This window comes from Lycium ferocissimum, chromosome 3 (assembly GCF_029784015.1).
Source record: "Lycium ferocissimum isolate CSIRO_LF1 chromosome 3, AGI_CSIRO_Lferr_CH_V1, whole genome shotgun sequence".
Classification (NCBI taxonomy): Eukaryota; Viridiplantae; Streptophyta; class Magnoliopsida; order Solanales; family Solanaceae; genus Lycium; species Lycium ferocissimum.
Window position 1 is genome coordinate 38,048,924 of NC_081344.1, and position 16,111 is coordinate 38,065,034.

Consider the following 16,111-nt stretch of genomic DNA (forward strand, 5'->3'; position numbering starts at 1 on the left):
TCATGATATAGGATTACTAGGTGTTATATACATACCGTAAGAATAATTAAGAAAACACATAATGGACATACATTAATCCTAAAGACACATCCAAGTTACCTTTCTTTGTTAAGGATATTTGATTTTCTCAATTGAAGTGGAAAATTAGGGATACAAATGCAAAAGAGGACTTATTACAATTGGATTTTTTTTGCTTTAAACTTAATGGCGACTATTTTAATTTTTTTTTGGGTAATGTATTAAATTTCGGTGTGCGTTCGGTTTTTTCGATTCGGTTTTATCAAACTTCGGTTCGGCTATTTCGGTTTCGGTTTTTTGAAGGTGGACACCAAACACCGAACCAAACTAGTTCGGTTCGGTTCGGTTTGTTGAAGTTTCGGTTCGGTTTGATTTTTCGATTTTCGGTATTTATGCCCAGCCCTAAATTAAACAGGTATTTATAATTTCTGTTTATTTTTCCTAATTTTGGTGCATTTTTCTCTATATTAACAAGAATCTGACTTGCCTGTTTTGCAACTGGATTCCAACCAGGGAGTATAAAATAGTCGAAACTATTGTTTAAGTTATGCAGTTGAATATGAGGTCAAGAATAATTGCTAGTAAAATTATAATTATAATTATTATGATGTGTGCAGTCACATTATTGCTTACTGTAAAGTCTACTAGAATGAGTGGGTAATCATTGATTCGTTTTTGTTTTTTCATACAAAGATTGAACTCTGAAACCACTTTGGCAAGAAACTAGAAAATGCTTATCATCCAGCACTGCAGTATAGTTATTTTGATTTTTGACAAGCAAGTTAGTAAAGAACTGCAAATTGGACTCTCAATATGGTTGCAAACAATGGCACCTCCTGAACCCTGCCCAGTATTACAACTAGAAAATATGCTATATAAGCAAGAGTTAGATATTGACCCTCAATCCTGAGATTGACACAAGAGTGTCATAATTCAAATCCATATTCTCGGATTTGAAATTGAATTTCTGCATCAGAACCAGAAACAGCAGCGTCTTTATTAGGTGTTGGCACATGATATTTACTTGTGACTGTCTTCAGGCAGATTAGGAGAACACGGCAACTCCTGCCTGACATTAGTTGTAAGCATACTTAGATCAAACTCCAGTTTCTTCATAGAAAAGTTGATTTTATGGAGTTGGTCCTTGAGATTGGCTTGTACTACTGCAGGTGAAAGCGAGTCTGGCTTTTCAAGGACCTTAACAGCAGAGCTGGCAGCAAGGTCAATCTAACAACACAAACAAAAAATGAGCAAAGAAATTTTGCAGAAGAAGAATCTCATAACTGTTTCGAAATGAAATTTGGAACGTTGATAAAATATTAAGTGACTACGTCTACTGATCCAGCAACATCCAAATTATTAACTTTCACAAACGCTGAATAAGAACTCTGATGGGACAGCGGTTAGTTAGAACAAACCTACAATTGTGGAGAAAAATATGATAGCAGCACGTGAAGAGTTCAACGAAACAATTACTCTTTAACTTCAATCTGTGCCTTGTGGGATCATAATCCAATTAATAAGATACCATAACGAGGCAGACAAAATATCACTCTAAAGATTTCCTTCGTTATATGGTAAACCCCCAAACTCTCAAACCTCCCCTACCTAAAAGCTAAATAGCGGCCACTTCCTTGCTCCCTTGGTGACTCGTACCCCACCACTAATGGTTGGAAGTGGAGGGTCCTTACCTATCCCACCCTAATCAAGTTCTTCATTCATTCTAGTCCACCTACTTTTTCTGAAACAGATATCTTTTATAGGCAATGCATCGTAAGTTGCACAATCACATTTTCTCATAGACTAAACTTTTAAATAATTATTCACAATTTACCTACTTTTGAGTCCACTTACATTCCATGATAAAGTTATAATTTTGTCAGCATGGTGGTAAAACACCTGGTATTGAGTAATTTGAGGAGAAGGAAATTCTGGAGTGTATCAATTTATGTGCTATGGAGAACGCTCCTGGACCAGATGGTTTTCCTATGTTGTTTTTTCTTTCTTTCTGGGAAATGTTGAAGGAAGATATCATAAGCACCGTCCAGTTCTTCCACTGTAACCAGACTTTTGAAAAAAGCTCTAATGCTACCTTCATAGCTTTGTCCCTAAGAAAATAGGTGCTGCTGATTTGAAGGACTACAGGCCAATAAGTTTGGTAGGTGGAGTCTACAAAATTAATGCAAAGCTACTAGCAAAAAGGTTGAAGAAAGTGGTGAGTAAGCTGATCAACAAACATCAGATGGCTTTTATAAAACGGAAAAGGGTCAAATATACCCCTGTACTATCAGAAAAGGGTTAAATATATCCCTCGTTATACTTTGGGTCCAAATATACCCTTCTCATTATACTTTGGGTCCAAATATACCCTTCTGTTATACTTTGGGTTTAAATGTACCCCTTCTCCGTTAAAATTGTCCATGATGGACATGAAATATGACGTGGCACTGACAACTCGGTGAGGTGGACATCACATAGCATGCCACCTCACTACCCCCAACCCATTTACCCCTCTCTTCCCCTTCTTCTTCCACCACTACCATCTCCTTCCCCTCCACAACTTTTGCCACCATCTCCACCTTCAATATTTGGCGACTGAAATTTGTCCGACATGATCTAACAGCTGAAACGTTTTCCGTGAGATCAGGCAACAAAAACTTTTCCAACAAGTTTCTACACCAAAACCTTCCCAGTGACTTTCCAGCATGTTCACCGAAGACTATTTTGGGGATTATCTAATTTCTATAAGTTAGCGTTGTAAAAAAAGTTTGCTTAAAGTACATTTACGTCCTGAAACTTGATGAATCCAGATTGTGTCCTTTGCTCGCCTAGTTGGTATCTTTGGTGTACCGTAAAGGTCCTAAGACGTGCACATGTTCACTGATGAGCTCTATCTTTAAGACCAAGACAATAGATGATAAATATAATTGACAAATTGAATGTTATCATTGTCGGATTTTTTTTTTTTATTTGCAAAGTGATCCAGTAGTGGAGATGGTGGTCCTGATGGTGGCAAAGGTTGTGGAGAGAGAGGAGATGGTAGTGGTGGAAGAAGAAGGGGAAGAGAGGGGTAAATGGGTTGGGGTGGTGAGGTGGCATGTCATGTGGTGTCCATCTCACCGAGTTATCAGTGCCACGTCATATTCTATGTCCATCATGGACAATTTTAACGGAGAAGGGGTATATTTAGACCCAAAGTATAACATAAGGGTATATTTGGACCCAAAGTATAACGAGAAGGGTATATTTAGACTCAAAGTATAACGAAGGGTATATTTAACCCTTTTCTGATAGTACAGGGGTATATTTGACCCTTTTCCGTTTATAAAAGGGAGACAAATTAAGGATGTTGCACTCATAGCTAGTGAATGTATTGATTCAAGAATGAAGGGAGTGAAACCTGGTGTTATGTGCAAACTTGATATTCAGAAAGCCGATGACCATGTAAATTGGAAATTCTTATTAAACACTCTCAGGCAGATGGGGTTTGGTAGCAAATGGCTGAGCTGGATTGAGTTTTGTATTAAAACTGTCAGGTTTTCTGTTCTTGTAAATGGAGAACCTGTGGGGTTTTTTCCATCTGAGACGGGTTTGAGACAGGGTGACCCTTTATCTCCTTTCCTTTTTATTCTGGCAATGGAAGGATTTGATAGCATGATGAGAATTGCAATACATAATAGATGGATCAGGGGATTTCAAATTGGTGGTAGAGCTGGGGAGGAAATGGAGATCTGTCACTTATTGTATGCTGATGACACTCTTATTTTTTGTGAACCAAAGGCTGAACAGATCTGCTATATCATATTGATGTTGATAGTTTTTGAAGCTGTAGCAGGTTTGAGGGTCAATTGGGGGAAAAGCAGTCTATTCCATGTCAAAGAAGTCCCTCATATTCAAGATCTGGCAAGCATATTAAGGTGCAGAGTGGAGAATCTGCCTACAACTTATCTAGGTATGCCACTGGGTAATAAGCATAAGGCACTGGAGATCTGGGATGGTATAGTGGAGAAAACTGAGAAGAAGCTTGCAAGGTGGAAAGCACAATATTTGTCACTTGGGGGAAGATTAACCTTGATTAACTCTGTGCTAGATTCTCTCCCTACATATGTGATGTCCTAATTTCCTATTCCTTTAGCAGTAGTGAAAAATTTGGACAAGCTAAGGAGAAAATTTCTATGGCAAGGTTGCAAAGAAGGAAAGGGTTACAGTTTGGTGGAATGGGATAAAGTAATACTTAGCAAAGCAAGGGGTGGATTGGGAATCAGAAATCTAAAGACTACGAAACAATAGTCTTATGATGAAGTGGCTATGGAGATATAATGGAGAGGAAAATGCCCTATGGAAGGAAGTGATCATGGCTAAATTTGGTGAACTTAGTCCTTGGTGTACAGAAACAGTCACTGAACCCTTTGGGGTTGGAGTGTGGAGAACTATCAGGGCTTTGTGGCCATCGATGGAAGCAAATCTGAAAGTTAAGGTGGGTAATGGGGTCAAGATTAAATTCTGGAAAGAAGGATGGATTGACCAAACTCCTCCAATGGAATCATTCCCAGATCTGTTCATTATTTGTAATAATCCCGAAGCAAGAGTGTGTGAATGTTGGACACCCCAGGGGTGGGACCTTTCTTTTCCTTTCTTTTAGAAGGCTGCTAAATGACTGGGAAGTGGAGAGGGTGGCATCATTACTTGGAAAACTAGGAGGCTCCAGTGGTATCACAACAGAACCTGATAAGATTATATGGAAGCATAGCAAGGATGGTTGTTTCACAGTCAACAGTGCATACAAGATAGAGATGCAAGGTGGAGCTGGAAGGCCACAATATCAATGGAATTCCATCTGGAAAACCTTGGTACCTACCAAGGTGAAATGTTTCACATGGTTAATGGTAAAGAGAGCCCGTCTTACTCAAGAAGTTTTTCAAAAGAAAGGGATGCAGTTAGTACCCAAATGTTTTCTCTGCAATGAAACAGGGGAAACTAACAAACATTTGTTTCTTGATTGTGAGTTCACTGCCCATCTTTGGGAAATCTTTCTCAAACATTCTAATACAAGACGTATCATGCCAGAGCACACTTCAGATCTGTTCAGTTGTTGGATTAGAAGGGGGGGAGCAAAAGTCAGAAAAGGTGGTGGAGGATAATACCAGCCTGCATATGGTGGACTGTGTGGAGAGAAAGAAATGGGAGATGTTTTGAAGATAGATCCAATTCTATTCAGAAAGTTAAATTGAATTGTATTGTATCTTTACATTTTTGGTGTAAACAACTTTGTATAGAGGAATAAGATCAGATTGTAGATTTACTAGGTTTTCTGTAAGTCTTTTTTCCTTTCTTTTGGTTACTCACTTTTTGGAGGCCAGCATACCCTTAATGCTAAGGAATACAACTTTACCAGTTTCAAAAAAAAAAAAAAAAAAAAAAAAGTACTTCATCGGTTTTCACTTCTTTTTCTTTTAGATAATTCCAACAACATACCCAATGAAATCCCACAATGTGGGGTCTGTTCTTTTGGATAATTCCAAACCATTTAATTATACATTAAACCAACAAGATGTCAACTTTAAAACATTACAAAGGGTCTGCCATTTAAATACCAAAAATATCCATCCACATATTTGTACAAACCCACATTAGTAAACAGGAAACGCGGCCTTTCTCATGGGCTAAACTTTCAAATAAAAGATATTCTACCCCAATTTTGGGTCCATCTACCTTCAAATACCATAATTCATTTGTCCTTTATTAAAACCATGCCCATCCAGAATTGACAGTCAAATTGGGATGAAGGGATCAACAAACTTTTCTGCATCCCAAACTCGAAGGGCAATAAGTTAGAAATTTAAAATTGTACTTTTTTGCTATTAACAAACAGAAGAAGCAACCCTCTAGAACGAACTAATTATACATGGATTTATTTCCCAAATATTAGAGAAGATGACATATGAAAAATGTGGTGATTAATAAACTTGACCTCCGTACACTTCTAGTACAGGGAGCCTCATGCTTTCACAATTTCACATAACACTGAAAGTACTTTAGAAATGGAATTCAGTCCAATAAAACAAGATTAACTCCAGATATAGTTTACTGCAAAAACATGTCGAAAGAAACTGAAAAGAAAACAATACCGGAAAAAAAAAAAACAAATTATAAGATAATAGCAAGCTTGTTACTACATAAAGCTAGTTCTTCTGGAAATAACAGGTGTAGCTTTTCCTTATCTAGTTATCTTTCATGTAAATGCACCATTTTCCTTTCTCTATCTCAAATAATTGGGTATTTCTCAAGGCTAGAAATGGAAATAGCATGGATAGAATAAAGAAACGCGACAAGCAAAGGCAAATAAAGTGAGTAAGATGCTAAATCTGGATGGCAAAAGGTGAATAAGAAATACAAATTCCAGAAGCAAATTTCATCTACCTCAAAGCACATGTTGTCGGTCAGGAATGTGTCCGCTATTTAGGAATTTGTTCCATTGACAGTTCAACAACTCTGTTTAAAGCTGCAATACTAGGGGTTTTGTTATGTCTTTTGGATATTATACACAGTTATGGAGTGGATTCACATCCCATTGTGGAAGATATATTAACTGGGAGAATCAAACTTTATTTGATAGTTTAGCCACATTTCATCTCCTCCGCTCCCTCAATAACATGCTCTATTGTGCTCTACTTGTAACAATAGATATTAGATTGAAAGGACTATCGATAAAGACTTCCCAAAATCCTTTCAGCTATAGCTTGAGACCTCTAAAATTAATAAATGGTACTATATTTACCCAGTCGAGCATTTGAGTTTGGCACCACTTCACTCATAGAAAGAAGGAAAATCTATCAAGTATAGCAACCATTGTTCTGAAAGCTCTAAGAGTTACATAATACAGTACCCTAAGTTCTTTCAAGGTTTTACAACCTGCCAGCTCACACATTCTTTGGTGTTTTACAATCTAAATACATAATAACAACAGTCATTTCTCATCATTTAATGCAATGATAAAAATGAAGTCGAGCCTTTGAAATTTTTGTTAGCACAAACTAACCAAAAAAAATTAGAATAAAATCTAAACAGAGCTTAAAGCACTACAAATTATCACCTAGGGTTAATAACACCATATTTTATAAAAAAGCAAACTAGACAAATATACATTTATTTCTATTATTCGATAAAATCCAGCTGGGATATCAAGTGAAGTTCAACAAAAGATTCAAGTGATTTGAAGCACTATCAAACAACAAACCACTACATGAAATCTGTAAAGCATAGAAGAAAAAAAAATAGTTTATGCTCCCTGTTTCGTGTAAATTCCTCCATATAATAGCTGGTTATTTATTAAATAATGAATTTTTAAATGGTAAACAAACAGGGAGTCTAATTATAAACTTGAATTTATCAGAGTACTGAAGAGATCTGAAGAGATCAGGGTAGAAAATCCAATTCAAACAGACCCTCTAGACTACAAACAACAACAACATACCCAGTGTAATCCCACAAGTGGGAGGGTAGGATGTACGCAAACGTGACCCCTACCTTTGTGGGATAGAGAGGATGTTTCCGATAGACCCTCGGCTCAAATGAAGTGTACATGAAGCAGGATAGAAAGGAGAATAACAACAGCAAAAAAGCAAGGTAAACAAAGCAAATGAAGTAACAGGTAGTAGTAAAAAAAAAAATGAATAACAAGATACGATGTGAATACTAGGTAATACTCCTTCTATCCTTCTATCCCAATTTATGTGGCACAGATCGGATTTCGAGAGTCAAACAGCTTACTTTTGGCCGTGAATTCAAGCATGGAATCTTCAAGCTTTTTGAAATAAAATCTACAAATTTGGGAACTACATAAAAAGAACTATAAGTCACAATGATTGACAATTCAAAATATTTAAAACAGATATGAAAAAGTTAGGTCAAAGAAAGACTTGTTTTAGGTCAAAGAAAGACTTGTTTGAATCTTAAAATCCAAAAGGTGCCCCATAAATCTGGACGGAGGAAATACTACTAAATAAAACAGAAACATTAAAAAAAAAAAAAAAAAAAAAAAAAAAAAAAAAAGGAGAAATATTTTTTATGTACCGCTTGTGAAGTCATATTGAGAAAAGCTTTACCAAGTGGGACAATGCAGAACCTAGAAAAGAAACAAAATTCAATTATATTTCAGCAGAAACATTAATTGAAGAAAGAAAATGAATAAATGCTCACATTGCTCTTCCACCAGCTAGGGCATCTTCTGCTGGGTCTTTCCACTCATCAAACCTGCCAACAACAAAAAACCTATATGAGAATTTTTCATTCTTATGTACTCCCTCCGTTTCCATTTGTTTGTTTAGTTTTGACTTGGCACGGAATTTAAAAGTAAACAACACTTTTGAATTGTGCGGTGCCCTTTAATTTTGTGGTCTTAAACATGCGACGTGGAAAGTTGGAATTAAAGTATTGCTAAAAAAAAACACAAAGATGCATCATTTTTTAAACGGATGAAAATAAAAGTAAGATAAATAAATTAAAACAGAAGGATTATATAATAAAGCATCCGAATTCATATTAAGGAAACAAATAAAGAATAGACTTACACCCAACCATATCGGCGGTCAAATAGGAGGCGTTTCGAGGGGCGTTTTGGGGAATTTGAGTTTGAAGTTTCCATATTTAAATTCCATTCCATAGCCCCTGTTTGCTAAGAGCTGCTAAACCAGTTAAAGCTAGGCAAGGAAGAAAACAAAAAGGCAGTTTGATGATTACAACTACGATTAATTCTACAACACCCCCATTTAACTTTATTTTTTTAACATAAGGCCCATTACTATTTCTGTTATTCCACTTCAGCCTATTGACTTCCTCATATCTATAAGGGGGTTGTTTGGTTTGAAGACAAGTTAGGCTAGGTCTAGTTATGCTGGGACTAGTTATACTTGGATTAGTTATTCTGATATTATTTCTTATTAAATGTTTAGTTTGTTGCATATGAAGTCCGTGGCATTTTGCACCCTTAATGTGTGCCCAGTTTTGTGATTTGCACCTTATCCTTTCTTTTTTTATGACTTGCACCCTAACCTCTACAAATTTTTGCAAAACAGTAAAACTACTCTTTTTATAAATAATACATGAGGGCAAAATGGGGAATACAAATAAAAAATCATTAAATAATAAAAAAGAAATGATATTCAATCTAAAGAAAGCTGAAATAATTCATTTTTGTCTCGTTCCCCTGCAAATAGGGCACAAGGTGACATCTATTATTTTTTACTTGAAAAAATAGCATAGTTCCACTACATGTCAAGTCTTTAACAAGTATATTTTTTCTTTGCAGAGTAGAAATCAAATGGTGGAGTTAGCAAACAATGACTCGAGAAAAAAAAAACATTTGATTCCTTGAGTACTGTTGTTCAATTTGTTCCAAAGAGTGGAACAACATTGACTCAAGGGAATTTAGAGGCGATGTTTTCTTTCTTTAGCTTTCAGTTTCACAAACTTATATTCCTCATATTGTTACACTATTACATCTTTATGCCAATCTAGTCTTATATCAAATTGGTGAAGACAACACTTGGAAACTTTGCGTTGTGATGTGCAATTGAGCCTAGTTTTCATTATGCTTTATTAAATTGAAGAGAAACACTTGTAGCTTTGCAATAATGCTGGTTTTATCTAAAATAGAGTTAAAACTTGAATTGATCTTTGTTGTTTTTGTTTTACATGATAGTATCTACAATTGTTTTTAACCAAAAAAAAAAAAAAATCTACAATTGTTTGAAGGTTTGATAGACTTGGAAACCTGTCTTTTTGGGTTGCAAACAAGAATTTTGGTAATTCAATACTCCAATGACAAATTAAAGAAGATTGATATTGAACCTACCCTAAATTTCTTACCTTTCAATATTTTCTTCTTTGATGGAACTTTCAATTTCCCTTGCTTTTATCCATGGATGATTTAGCAGTGATGATGTCTTCAGTGATATTTACGTTTGGAGAGCTTAACCTAATCTCACCCACATTTTAATGATAGATGGCGGGAAGAGTTTCAGTTCCATCTATACTTTTAAGCTAAAATAAATAAACTTTAGAAAAAATAATTTTTTATTTGTATTCTCCATTTTGCCCTCATGTATTATTTATAAAAAGAGTAGTTTTACTGTTTTGCAAAAACTTGAAGAGGTTAGGGTGCAAGTCATAAAAAAAAAATAGGGCTCAATTCACAAAACAGAGTACACATTAAGGGTGCAAAATGTCACAGACTCTTGTATATGTATTGTATAATCTCTTGTTTGTTTACAAAAATACCCTCCACCTTATTTAATAGAAAAAGGATTTTAGGACCGTAGGTGTGTTTTTGTCATTTTCATTATTTTATTCAGGAATAACTAATCCTAGTATTGTTATTCCAATATCTGGCAAGGATAACTTATCTCGGTACGATTTCTAATCATGATATAATTTGTCCCAGAATTAAGAACCAAACAAGAGATAAGGCGGTGCTAAATTTTTATCCCAGGATTATTTATGCTTGTCCAGCATACCAAACGACCGAAGTGTCAAACATGATGGTCAATCTTCTAAGTTTCATAGCAAAAATGCCACCAAATTTATCTTTCAGTGCAATCACATGGCTTGAGTTATTGGATAATATTCAAATTCACACATGAGATCATCAAGTCATACTGCTCAGCAACGTTATCCGAACAATACTATTTTTTCTTTCAGGTTTGAAAATTATCAAGATTTCTCTCATGGTTGTCGTGTGTCTACACTCGCCGGCTCAACCATCAAATAATTTAGGGTCTCCAATGACACGCCCTGGACCTGGGCCTGGACATAACACGGCACTCGGCGTTTGAATACAAGTAACTGAGCGAACCACATGGCTGACTGAATCAACATGGGACATGTACTGATGCAGAATGTAACTTATAAACATGCTGGATATTAGGAAATCACCTGTTTATATGAGTTCATAAACTGTGGCCTCTGACCCAATTATAAGTGCACAATTACCGGCCTCGGGCCTAAGTATACGTATACATAAACTATGGCCTCGGGCCCAAATACATGTGTTTTTTATTTAACAATTTATATCATGAATTTGAGAAACATACTGTAATTTATAACGTGGAATACTAGCATCACTATTCTGAGACTTAGAATTATGAGTTGTTCATAGAATTTAGAGTATTAACTGGTCATAAGCATTCTGTGTTTTCAAGACTTAAACTCATGGGATGTCAAACATGGGTATACATTGATTACGTACTGAATTCCGGTTGTTCGAAATAGCATACATGAACGAACTATGAAACTATATCGTTTAAAGAATAGAAGTTCTGAAGATTTTCATAGACTATAGCGTAACTCTACAACTGAAGCAGTTCGTAGTAATCGTGAATGAACGTGGCGTGGGGAAGGTCAATAACATTCCCTCACATAAGGAGTTAGCCTTACATACCTGTATTCGCTCCAATCTAACAAACTAAACTGAGTTTCTGACGAAGAACACCAAAATCATAGCTTTGGATGCTTGAGAAGGATTTACCTTGGAATTTCTATGTTTTCATTTGAGAATCATGTTAAGAATCATATATTAAATGCTAGTATTGATTAAGAATCATAGGAATGGTCTTACCTTTTGATATCAAGTTCTTAAACTTTCGAATTCTAGGGTTTCTTGTCCAAGATGAAGATTCAAGCGATAGTATATTAATTCCCAAGGTATAATCTTGTTAATAAGTATTGGGGAGTTGGAATCAATGTTAAAACACCATAAAAACTCACCTTGAAGGGTTCTTGATACCTTAGATGAGTTTTACCTCTATCTAGAATGTTTTTCGGACTTGGGGAAGTTGGGGAAATAAACATCAACAGAGAGGGTGCTGGCATGCGCCACCCGTGCGACGCGGGGGTGCCACGCACTACCTTTAGTAAAATGGGCATAATCTTTCGTACAAATATCTGTTTTGCCCGATACTTATATGGATGAAAAGGCTTTTCAAAGGGCTACAACTTTCATTAAGGTAATTTTTCAAAATTCCCAACCAATAAGGATGTTATGCCCACTTGAAGTGAGGCCTTGCGAAAGTTCACTTGAAAACATGGTCCGTTGCGTAGCTTCCAACTTTAATTTGCCCAAAGACTCTTCTTATACCTTTTATAGGTTTCAAAACACTTCCTACACTTCCCATCTTAGTTTCATTATATCCTCATTTTACGAGTAAAACCATAGCCTGAAGGCACGAGGTGTTACATTATCTCCCCCTTGGGACCATTCATCCTCGAATGATAGGTCATAGCTAGAAATATGACTAACTCTGAAATTTTACCTAAAAAAAAAAAGATTTTGACAGAGTTTCCTCTGTAGGTAGGACCTTTCCAACATTTCTCAAACACTTGACAACTAACAAGAGCATTAACATAAGCCCCAATACAAATAACATGGTACAATAGGGCAACTGAAACATAAACTTGACTGACGTGAATACATGAATACTGAACCAACATGAATACTTGTTGTACCCCGGACATTTCATATCATCGTGCTGTGAATGGTAATGCAATCTTAAGCTGAACATGAAGTCCATATGACCTTAAGGAGGGTATTCGGTAGCTTAAATGTGTATACTACAAGATTTTTAAAGTATTACGAATCGGTGAAAGTAAGTTCGCCAAAGGAAGTAAGGTATAAGTCGTGTTAGAGAGGTTTTTGCAAGTATCGAGTTGACGATTATTTAGTAATGTCTTGGGAAGTAGTTATAGGTCTCCTTAGGTGGTTAATGAAGTGTTATGAAAGTTCCAAGGAGGTTCCATAAGGATTTGAGATCAAACGATTCAACGAGAATAATTTCGGAAAAGTGGAGTTATACGACCACTTATACGGTCTGTATAACTTTATACAATCTGTATAAGGGTCTGTATAATCTTTACAGGGAAGGAAAATCCTTGACAGTATTATACGATCACTTATACGAACCATATAAAATTATACGGACCGTATAAGTGTCCGTCTAACTCAATCGGGTCACTTTTTCCAGATTTTTCTATTTCTATTTATATATATGACCCATGACCATTTAATTCAATTCCCACACTCTCCACACCTCTTGAAAGCTCTAGAACATTCCCCATATCATATCCACACTAATCTAAGAGGAATCAAGGATTAATCACCAAGACCCAAGAGAATCAAGTGTAGATAAGCTCACTAGGGTTGTGGAAGTCAAGATTCCCTTTCGTGTGAAGTTGGGGTTTTTCTCAAGTGAAGTATCCTCATTCAAAGATCATTCGTATATACTCAAAGGTGAGTTTTACATCTACTTCATGTCATTAAAAGTATTGAGTGGTTGAATGACTTGGATTAGAGAAGAAAGTAGAATATGAGCTCAAAATATAGAAATAATGGTATTTTGAGTAGAGTGTTAATTTGAGTCATGATTCTTAGTATGAGATGAGTATAATCTTGTTATGAATGATACTAATGTCACTGAGGAAGTATTATGTAAAGAATGAGTATGGTGTTGTATTGTAGGCATGGTTATAGATGACTTTGAAAGTGAATTTGAGGAATGAACAAGGTTTAACTTGAGAAATCTATTGATTATGATATTATGGGTGTTGCCACTGCTATTTGGGAGTTGTTTATTATATGGGGAAAGTTGTCAAAACAAAGGAACGTTAGCTCTGAGTCGCTTTAGTTTAGACTTAAGCATGTCTTAAATGATCTAATTTAGTACGAATTCTCTTGAATGTAAAGTGGTGAGCTTGGAAGGAGAATGCTTAGTCATTAAGGAGATGTAAAGTTATGTAAGGCTAGCCCCTTTCTTTCAAAGGCATGACTCCTATACTATAATTCCCTATATATTTCCATGACCTTCTTATATCTCGAAAGTTGAAAGTTAAAGATTGTCAAGAGCTTCTTATGAGATATAGATGAGATATGTTCTATGATAACGATGATGAAAATGATGCTATTTTAGATATTCCAAAGCCTATGAGATGATGCTATCATGAGCTTGATAATCTTACCTTTATGATTTCATTGATGTTATTTCTTGTTGTTGTCTCACCTCATGATATTAGTTCCTTCAAGGTGAGACATAGTAATGATGGTTATTCCATAATATAATCGGAGGCTACCGACCTTATGTCACTCCGATAGAGTTATAACTTTCACTTGGGCTCTCATGCATGCTTTACACTATGTATATGTTTAATTACACCGCGGCTAGTTGGGCGGGCAGTCACCACTACGATGGGCGTAGTGGGCAGCTATGATGATGATTACACCGTGCCTATATGGCCGGGCATACACCACTATTGGGCGGCATAAGTTGTTTACCCAGGATGCGGGAGGCCCAGACGCGGGCTAATGATGATCACACCGTACCTATATGGTCGGGCAGTTTACATATGCATACTTGATATGATATTGGTTATTATAAAAGTTAGCGTATGACTCGCGCTTAAGAGGCAATCACGGTACGGAGTTATCTCTTCATCTTATGTTCTTTTATTTCTATTATGTTATTGTACATGCCTTACATACTCAGTACATTGTTCGTACTGACGTCCTTTTCTTTTATGGACTCTGTGTTCATGTCCACAGGTAGACAAGGGAATGGATCGGATTCCTAGAAGCTTTCTCAGCAGAGCTACAGGAGCACTCCATTACTCCGGAGTTACCACTTATTGGTATATTCTTTTGTGTACATATTTGGGGCATGGCGGGGTTCTATCCTTATGATTTCAGTATTCCAGTAGAGGCTCGTAGATACATATGTGTGGGTAGTAGATGTTATGTGACCTATTAGTGTATATTCTATGTATATCATTTTGTAGCCTTGTGGGCTTGTGTACATATATGTTTTAAGAAATATTTGGGGATCATTTCATGATAAGCTTATGTTAGAAATGGTGTATGTTCAAGTTGAGTTGATGATAAGTCGGAAAGGTGGTGCTCTGCGGGCTAGCTCCGGGTACCCGTCATGGCCCTCTAGTTGGGTCGTGACAAAAGTGGTATCAGAGCAGTTCCATCCTAGGATGTGTCTACGAGCCGTGTCCAGTAGAGTCTTGTTTATGGGTGTGAAGCACACCACACTTATAAACAAGAGGCTGCGGGGCATTTAGGAATAATGACCATCCTTCTCCTTCATAGATCGTGCGATAGAGCTATGTTCTAAGATTTTCCTTTTCCCTAATTGTGCGTTATGGTTTCAGCGATGCCCATGCAGAGGAAAGTAACAGCCGCCCAGTAGGGCAAGACTGGGACAGGAAGGCGGATTGAACAGGAGTCCCCATTAAATATAGAAGAGGGTGAGTCCCATAATGAGGCTCCATCTCGGACTTCTCACACTCCGCCTATTGTAGAGGGGCATGAAGGGGCCTCAGCTCCAGCTCCAGTGCCTCCAGTTCCTCCACCGGGTGCTTCGGGCCAGCAGATGACCAAGGCTATTTATCTATTAACCCAATTAGTTGCTGCTCAAGCTCAGCAGTAGAATGCGGGTCTAGGTGACAGAGCGGCGTGCCAGAGCCTATGATTTTATGAGTTTGAATCCTCCAGAATTTTTCGGGTCAAAGCCGGATGAAGACTCGCAGGGTTTTATAGACGAGATGTTGAGGACGCTGAGAATAATACATGCTTCAGATACTGAGTCAGTGGAGTTAGCGTCCTATAAATTGCGGGATGTAGCCGTTCTATGGTATAATAATTGGATATCTTCAAGGAAGGAAAATGCACCTTCCCCGGTGTGGCAGGAATTCATAGATGCTTTTATTGGCCATTATTTTCCACCCGAGGTCCGTCGGGCTCGAGCTGACAGGTTCTTGAATCCTAAGCAAGGAAATATGAGTGCTCAGAAGTATAGTCTTCATTTCAATTCATTGGCTAAGTATGCTCCGGCCATGGTAGCCGATATGGGAGACCGGGTGCATAGATTTGTGAGTAGTTTAGGGCCACATTTGATCAAAGACTTCTTGACAGCTTCATTTCAGGACGGGATGGACATTTTTCGTATTTGAGGCCTCCCCCACGAGAATTTAGAAGAAGCGACGGCGATCGCAAAGGGTGAGCGTGATATTTATGAAGGGCATAGTAAGAGGGCCGGATCTGTAG

General features: G+C 37.0%; 1 protein-coding gene across 2 annotated transcripts; it reads right to left on the reverse strand.

Annotated features, from left to right (window-relative positions):
* Positions 1-660: 660 nt before the first annotated feature.
* On the reverse strand, positions 661-8,757 carry LOC132050212 (uncharacterized). Of its 2 annotated transcripts, XM_059441348.1 has the most exons (5): positions 8,589-8,757; positions 8,218-8,271; positions 8,124-8,143; positions 7,789-7,853; positions 661-1,245 (listed from the first exon to the last, which is right to left on the reverse strand). In XM_059441348.1, exons 1-5 carry the CDS (start codon positions 8,678-8,680, stop codon positions 1,039-1,041), a joined length of 438 nt encoding a protein of 145 aa, XP_059297331.1. In that variant the 5' UTR covers positions 8,681-8,757; the 3' UTR covers positions 661-1,038. The 2 variants fall into 2 exon arrangements, with proteins under 2 accessions (XP_059297331.1, XP_059297332.1); XM_059441349.1 differs by lacking the exon at positions 7,789-7,853 and having other exon boundaries at positions 8,092-8,143; positions 8,589-8,745.
* Between the last annotated feature and the right edge of the window lie 7,354 nt (positions 8,758-16,111).